The 8,774-nt window shown below is 36.0% G+C and overlaps 1 protein-coding gene across 1 annotated transcript in view; it reads left to right on the top strand.

Annotated features, from left to right (window-relative positions):
- The window catches only part of RNF17 (ring finger protein 17), a 134,328-nt gene that overhangs the window by 24,048 nt on the left and 101,506 nt on the right, over positions 1-8,774 (top strand). The window contains exons 7-8 of the mRNA XM_012723193.1: positions 7,075-7,246; positions 8,361-8,437. Of these exons, the coding sequence (XP_012578647.1) occupies positions 7,075-7,246; positions 8,361-8,437 (249 nt within the window). The remainder of the gene's footprint in view (positions 1-7,074; positions 7,247-8,360; positions 8,438-8,774) is intronic.

The raw sequence follows: 8,774 nt of genomic DNA, 5'->3' as shown, positions 1-8,774 counted from the left end.
ACAGGCCAGAGGCTCAGGGGTGGCGAGAGGCTTCACCAGAGACAGAGTGGGGAGCAGAACAGACAGATCGACGAAGTACACTGCTGAGAGGAGCAGCGGGTGGGTCAGGAAAGGTCTGCCACACCTTGTGGTCACCTCATGCCAAAGTGGCTTTAGCTTCTCAGTGCAGTGCTTTAACCCGCTGTGCAACAGGAAGTGCCTATCAAGGTAATTTTTAATTTCTTCTTTTGTTTCCTCATTAACCCAATAACATGTTGTTCAATCTCCATGTAATGGGTAATCTCCTTGCTTCTTCTCATAGTTGATTTCTATTTTGATGCCTTTTTGGTCTGAGAAGATAATTGTTATGATTTCATCTTCATTCATTTGTTGATGTTTGTCTTGTGACCTAATATGTGGTCAGTCCTGGAAAATGATCCATATGCATTTGAAAAAGTGTGTATTCAATTTGGGGGGAGTACAGTGACCTAAAGTTCTTAGGTCAGTATGGTCTTGAACATCACTTAGGGCTATTGTTCTTATTTAATATCTGTTGTGTTCATCTGTTCCTTGGGAGGGTGGGGTGTTGAAGTCTTCTACCATATATGTATTTTTTCCAGTGTCTGTTTCCAGAGCTGATAGTGTCTAATGTAATTTGGGGCTCCTTCATTTGGTGAGTATATATTGATGAGTGTTATGTATTGTCTCCTTGATCATCAGTGTCCTTTGGTGTCTCTTGGCACCTTTGTTAGTTTGAAAACTGCTTTATCTGCTCTAAATCTGACAACCCATGCCTTCTTTGAGGTATCATTTGTTTGTAGAATTGTTTTCCAGTTCTTTACTTTCAATGTACTTATCTTTAGAGCCTAAGTGTCCTAGAGGCAGCAGAAGGTTGGATTCTGTTTTTTAAACCATTGTGGTACTGTGTCTTTTTATTGGTGAGTTTGTCCATTGACATTTCAGGTGGTTCATGGAAGTCTATTATTGCATTTTTGGTGGTCATCTTGTGGTTCTACCCACTGCCTGTACCATTCTTCTGTACATTCCTCTAATGCTTTAGATTTTAAGGTTTGTTATTCTTCTCGGAGTGGGGGATTTAGTAGTAGTTTCTGAAGATTTTGTTTGTGAGGTTTCTTATTTTTCCCTCATAAAGGAAGGAGAGCTTTATAGGATAAAGTATTCCTGGCTGGCATTTTTTGTCTTAGAGCTTTTTGAATTATCTTCTTGCAATTAGTGATGTCAACCTGAACAGTTGATGTCAACCTGAACAGTTTTCCTTTATAGGCTGTTTCTTTCCTCTTGTCAGCTTCATTTTGTTTTCTTTGTCTTGGACTTTTGGAAGCTTTACTATAATGTGTCTTGCTGTAGTTCTCTTTACACATTGGGGTACATTGGTAGTTTGGGGTTCTTCTAGCTTCATGTATGTCTGTGTTTTTCTTCTAGTTTGAGAAGAAAGTAGTTTCTTCATTTATTTCCTGAATAGTTTCTCAGCTCCCTTCTCTCTCTCTTCCCTTATGAAATTCTCAGAAAATTCTTGAAGTGTTTCTTCGTTCTTTTTTTTTTTTCCTCTTTTTAGATCTGTATCTTTGAGAGTACCAATTCATTCTTCTATTTCATCTATTGTATTTTGTGGCTTTTCTCCAAATTTTTAAGTTCCTCTGTTGATCTTTCAACATTCTCCACTTTTTCTTTATTTTTGTATTTAAAGAGTGTCTCCCCCTTCTGTTTGTTAATTATAATTATCAGAGCATTCTGTTCCTTTTTGGGTTTCTTTTATTTTTATTTTTTTTCTTTTAGTTTTTTAATTAAAATGAGTTGAGTTCTTTATCTTTCAGGCAGAGTAAATCTTCCATGTCAGTATTGTTGGGTTCTGGAAGCTGATTTTCTTTCTGTAGTATATTGTTCCAAGGAGCACTTGCTTGACCACTTGTATGTTCCTTTCTCCCTATTGTTTGTATTCATGATTGTTCCAGGCATAAGGCTTTTTGATCATTGGTGCCTGCTGATAATGTCTTCTGTCATATGTGTATTGATCTGCCTGGAACTTGGGCTGCTGTGGATGGTAGGTGGGAGGCTGGAACAAGTGTTCCTGCTGCTCTCCCCTCAGCTCCCACCCTTCTGATGGCCTGTGGATGTATCTGCATCCTGCCAGGTTCAGCAGTATGGGTTCCTACGGCACCCATTGACCAGTCTGCTGCTGCTTGCGAGCAGGATGTCCCAGCATTCTTAACTTGGTATGTGTAGATCTGCATATTGTTGGCAGCTAGACTTGGGTGGTGGGTGCTCCCCTGGCTTCTGTTGACCAGACCACTTGCGGTATCTAAAGGTCCTTGATGTAGGGCCCAGCCCTTCAAGGCTCCAGCTGTGCCCCTGTCCACTGGTGCATGCAGTATACTGAGTGGAATACATTTCCTGATGTGGCTGTGGACAGCTGAGGTTTCCCTATGCATGGCATGGCAACTGCAAGGTTCCACTTGTGACCTGGCTGGTTGAGTGGTATGGCCAGCATTTGGTCTTTCAAGTTCTCTCTGCTTAAGAGGCACTAGTGGCTGGTGTTCTGGCCCTGTTCACTAGGTGATATCAAAGCACTGAGTGAGATGCATCTCCCATGAGGGATTACTCTTAAGTTGCTTCTCAATGAAAAGAAAATAAAGTGAAAAATCATTTCTCTCTGCTCTGGAGGTTCTGGGCTGACAGTCCTCTCAGCCTTGGCTTATTTGGTGGGCTGGACTTCCCTGTGTAGACCGGTGCCTGCAGAAAAAGGACTCCTTTTTTTTGTCCCCTTCTTGCTTCTTGGCAGTCCTGTAGAGTTGCTGGTGGTGTAGAACTGGTTTCAGTTATCTGGGTTTTGCTAAATATTTGTTCTCAGTCCTTATTTTAGGAGAGAGTTTGATCCTAGGTTCTCTGCCTTGTTGGACTCTCCCTCTGTGTGTGTGTGTGTGTGTGTGTGTGTTTAATATTTATTTATGAATACAGAACTGGGGTGCAGACCAGAGGTGCAGGGGCAATGAGAGGACTCATCAGAGACAGAGTGGAGAGCAGAACAGGCAGACTGACGAAGTACACTGTTGACGGAAGCAATAGGCAGGTCAGGAGAGGTCTGCTGCACCATGTGGTTTCCCCCACGGTGGGCGGGGATCAAACTCATGCTGAAGTGGCTTTAGCTTCTTATTGCTGTGTTTTAATCACCACCAAGGATGGCCCCCTCTATGTCTTTTACTGGTGTTTATGTTTATGTTTAGAATAGTTACTGATATGTATAGTCCATTGCTACCATTTTATTCTTAATTTTTGTGATAAATTATTTTGTGATAGTTTTTGATAGAATCTTAATCTATTTCCTTATTTCTTTTGTTAACATTCCTCTTTTCATTTTCAGTGTGTAATATTTCTTGAAGGAATGGTTTATTCACAAACTCTTTGAACTTCTCTATTTCAGAAAAGGTCTTTATTTTTCTACCATATATGCTGAAGAATCTTGCAGAATAGAGTATTCTTGACTATAGAATACACCATTTCATTCTCTCCTTAGTTGTCATGTTTCTTCAGAGAAGTCTGATGTTGGCCTGATCAGGATACCATTTTACGTTATCTGCTTCCTCCCCCTCGCCAACTTCAGTATTCTTTTGTCCTGAGTTTTTAGAACTCTCACCATTGTATGTCCTGCTAATCTCATTTTATCTGGATATATCAGGGTTCTTTTAGCTGCCTATATTTGTACATTTGTTTCCTTCTATAGTTTTAGAATGTTTTCCTTCATTATTTCTTTAAGCACATTTTCTGTTCTTTTTCTCTTCCTTTCTGGTATTCCAGAGAGGAATTTTTTGGTTGGGATTTCTCATGGAGTCAGATCTCGGAGTGTTTTTTTTTTTTTTTTCATTTTTTAAATTTTGTTTTTCTTCTCTACCAGGTTCTTTGTACATCTGCATATTCACTTACACTGAATCATTGTTGCACTTGACTTGTTCTACTTCTGTGACTTTCTCTTGAGTGTTAAATCTCCTGGAAAATGTAAATCATAAAAAATCCTGAAATTCTATTTTTAGCTTGTAGAGTTCTGGTTTTTTTGTCCCTCCATCTGCCTACTTTTGATTTTGCTATTGTTTTTTTCAGTTCCTTTCCATATAAGTTTAAATTGTGATTCTTTTTGTTTGCCATAAACTTCCCACTTAGTATTTATTTTGCTGTATCCTATAGGTTTTGATGAGTTGTGTGTTCATTTTCATACATGTTCAGGTATTTTTTCATTTTATCTGTGATTTCCGTATTGGCCCAGTGGTTCTTCAGTAGTATGCTGTTAATTCACAAATGTATTGTTTCTCCTCTTTCGTTTTGGTTGATTTCTAATTTCATAGCATTATAATCCAAAAAGATGCTTGCTAGGATTTTAGCATTCATAAGTATGTCACGACTTGTTTTGTGTACCAACTTATAATCTATCTTTAATAATATTCCATGAGCATTTGAAAATGTGTATTCTGTTATTTTGGGGTGGGGTGGACTGTACTGAAAATACCTATTACCTGCATTTCATCTGCTTTTACCTTTAAGACCATTGTTTTTATGGTGATTTTTCTATTTGTATAGTCTGTTGCTGTAAGTTGAATGTTAAAAAGTTCCCTACTGTTAATTGTGTAGCCATCAATGTCTGTCTATATGGAAATCTATATTGTGTGATTTAAGTATAGTGGTCCCTACATTTTTAATTTCCCATTAACTTGGAGTACCTGTTTTCTCCCCTTTACTTTGAGAGCTTGTCTTTACAGTTTCAGTCTTTAATGAGCCGCATATAGTTGTGTTTGTTTTTTAATCTATGCTGCCGTTCAGTGCCTTTTGATTGACTTTAGTCCATCTATAATAGAAAGTGTATTGATAGATGAGGGTTTGCTATTAACCGTTTTTAATTAATTTTCTGTTCCTGTCCATTTCTTTATTGAGTTTTGTTTCTCAATTTTTATATAAGAACTGCTCTAACTTTTGTTGTAGGAGAGGTCTAGTATTGGCAAATGCCTTTAGCTTTTGTATTGGAATTCCTGCCACCAATTCACCCATGCACTATCATCATAGTCCCCTATACCCTTCCCTCTCTGTTCTTATCCCTCCCTAACCACACTCCCCCAACCCCCAAGAATGTCTCTGATTTACAGTTGCCCACTATTTTTTTGTTACTTTTTCTCCTGATTCCTTACTTGATTCTCTTCTATTCCTCCTATCAGTGAAATATCCAATATTTTTCTTTTCCTTCTGCTTATTTCACTGAGCATAATCTCAGTGTTGATTGCTGAATAGTATTCCATTGTGTGTATAATCACCACATCTTCTTGATCCAGTCATCTATTTTTGGGCATTTGGGTTGTTTCCATGTATTACTTATTATATATAATGCTGCAATAAATATACAAACAAGTCTGCTTTTGAATTAATGTTTTTGTGCCCTTTGGCTGTCTTTCAAATAACATGGGAGAAAATAAAACACATCCTCAACTTTAGCTTTTCTTGTAGGATAGCTATGTTGGTAATTAGCTCCCTCAGCTTTTGCTTGTGTATTTTATTTCCTCCCATATTATTTGAAAGGCAACCTTGCCAAACTTAGAATTTTCAGTTAGTAGTACTTTTTTAAGTAATTTAAATAAGTCAAATCACTGCCTTCTTGTTTCTGCTGAGAAATTGATAAATTCAAGGAACCTTCCATGTAACATGATTCATTGTATTTCTCTTGCTGCTTTCAAATTCTTTCAACAGTTTGATTATATTGTATCTCACTGTCTCAGCAGGGTGTCTTTGACTTTGTTCCACTTAGTTTTCTTTGGATTTCTAAATTCATACACTTATGTAATTTTAGAAGATTTTAGTCATTTCTTTAAATAATCTCTGTTCTCCGTTTGGGATTCCTTTAATCTGTATGTTGGTCCTCGTCAGGTTGTCTCTCAAGTCCCTTTGTCTCTGTTCACTTCATTGCATTCATTTTGCTTTCGGTTCCTTAGACTTAATCATTTCAGTTGCCCTATTTGAAAGTGTTGCTGCTTTCTCATTCCTGTTAAAGTCTGCAGTGGCACCCTTATAATGATTTTTTCATTTCAATTATTGTGCTTTTGATCTCTGGATTTTCTGTTTGGTATCTTATTATGATTTCTACCCTTTTGTTAATATTACCATTTTAGTATGTATTTTCTTTATTCCCTAAATTTTTCTGTCCATGTCTTTCTTTAATTCTGTGAACATGATTGAAACAGTGTTTAGAAGTCTTTGTGCAGGCATGGCTTCTGGCACTCTGTTTTTTTCCTCTGAATGAGTCATGTTTTTTCTATACCTTTGTCTTTTGAAAATTTGAGCATTTAAAAAATACCTACCTCCCCTGGCCTTTATAGACTGATTTTTTGAAAACCCCTTCACTTAGTATTAAGCAGTTTCTAAGCTTTGAAATCAGCCTGAAAGGAAGACTTAAAGTCTTTTTGAACATGTACCTTGGTTGTGTCTGAGTTTAGATTTTTCTGTTCCTTTGTATACACAACTACCTGTGAATATTATAATTTCCCAAAGTTTCACCCCAGATTCTCCTCTGAGCTTCAGATTAGTGTATGTCATTACCTGTAACCTCTTGATTGGGTATCTGTCTTCTTACAGTCATCCTAAGCAGTTTCTGCTTTTCACTGCCTAAATTAGAAGTAGGTGAAATTAACTAACTTTTAATTGTGTCCTCAAACAAGTTAGAACAAGGCCTGTATGCTCCTTTTGTTTTGAGGGAAAGAATAAATAACCGCTGCCAGCTCCAGACCAAGTGTAATGGCACAAGTGGCTTCAAGATAGGCAAGAATTCCACTTTTAGATTAAATCATTAAGAGACTAAGGGACAGCTATAGTTGTGACATGTCATTCTAAAAATGTACTTTTTTCTCATATATATGATATACATATAGCTTATATATATATATAGCTTTCAAATGTAATACATTTATGTTCAGTTAAATGCTTCATGTAACCATATTATGTTAAGTTCATCAAAATTCCCTTTTGAAATTGTTTAGTTAATGTAAATTCAGTTTCATATATATGCTTATGAAATATTTCAAAATAACTTTGGAATTTTAAATAAAGGAAAAAGAGCCTGTGTGAAGAAGTAATGAGAAATAGAGATGATTATTTATCAAATGTAGCAATGACCAAAAGCTACATTGAAGAGAAAAAAAAAGATTTGGATGCAGCAATGAAGATAGCAAGAGAGTTAAAATCAGCACCTTCTCTAAGAACATATTGTGACCTGAATCAGGTAATTTAACAACTCATTTATGAATAATTTCTTGGTAGTTTGTTTTGTATGCTTTGGAGTATATTTTAGATGTAAGAATTTGTTTTTCAGATTACATTGCATTAACTTAGAATTCTTAATTGTTTGACTTCTAAAGCAAACATTAATAAATTTGCTTAGTTTTATTATTTGTGAAATGGTGCATTAAATTATTTATCTGGGAGCAAGTAGGATAACATTGAACTGAAAGTTTTTTTCTAGGATACTCAAATAAAATAAATGAAAAGTACGATTAGCAAAATAAACATAGTTCTATTATTATTATAGTGGTTTGACTGTTAACTCTTAATACTTAACTCAAGATTCTATTCAGGTTCTTCTCTCCCAAGCCCTAACCTAACATGGTCCATCATCTAATTATGTACTTAGAAGGAAGAATTGGCAGAAATAAACATGTTTCTTTATCAGATCCTTTGGAAGTACAGAGTTAACCATCGTTCCTCTTTGCTAAGTTCTACCGTACTCTCTGGGGGTTTAAATCCTGCTATCTCAATTTCCTCAGAGCTTAATTTCCCTTAGAAAATCACATTTGGAATGAACTCACATAGGAAATAGAAGCCATTGGTTTAGTTGCCTCCAAAGTCTTTAACTTAAGTGAAATGAGAAGAGATTGTCACTATTTTACTAAGCCAGGATTCCCTCTAAATATAGTTCTAAAAACAGTAGTATTGATTTCCTGTGTACTACATGTGAGGCATTACAAGGTTAAAAAAAATGTAAGATTTGGTCTTTACCCTAGTTAGCCTCATTAGGAAGAGGAGACAGAAGGAACAGAGAGTAACATTGGAGGATGTTGATGTAGGAATAATATTAATCTGATCTCTGTTTATATAGCCATGTCTCATTTATTGACTAGTGTCTTTGGTTATCTATTAATATCTCCAAAAGATTTTACATTCCTTTAGGGGGAAACAATCATAATATTTATTTATATCCTATATTTGAGTGTCTAAAATCAAATCTTGAAGACACTAGCAAGAAAACAGTACAGTTTTCTTTCTACAATTTTAAATTCTGTTTCAGTAGTATTTATAACCAGAAAATTCATATGAGTGATACTTCTCTTTTGATTTAGATTATCTGGAATTTGAAATCAACATTTGAGAGTGAATTGTCACAGGTCAGCTCTCTAAAATTAAGATGTTCTCCCAAGTAAGTAAATTATAATTCAGGGGTACATAACAATTATGTTTAGAATTATTAAAATGTAGAAGCTGAAAATTGATAGTGTCACTTATGTATGGTGTGTAGAAAAACTAATGAGTCAAAGTTAAACTTTAAAACCATTCTCAAAACTAACCATAGATCTGTGACTTTTGTGTGTGTGTGGAGTGGGGGGAGACAAGGAATGACAGTAGAGTCAGGGTGCTTAGATGGTGGGAGTGCTAAGGTGACTACTCCAGAGAGAGGGAATCCTATACTGTCAAAACACTAGCAAGGATGTAAAACAATGGTACTTAGAAACTTTTTTTTTTTTAAAGATTTATTT

The sequence above is a fragment of the Condylura cristata genome, unplaced genomic scaffold (genome assembly GCF_000260355.1).
Source record: "Condylura cristata isolate star-nosed mole 26May11 unplaced genomic scaffold, ConCri1.0 scaffold00010, whole genome shotgun sequence".
NCBI classification, from domain to species: domain Eukaryota; kingdom Metazoa; phylum Chordata; class Mammalia; order Eulipotyphla; family Talpidae; genus Condylura; species Condylura cristata.
Note: the sequence above shows the minus strand (reverse complement) of the source record. Positions and strands in the feature narration are given on the sequence as shown.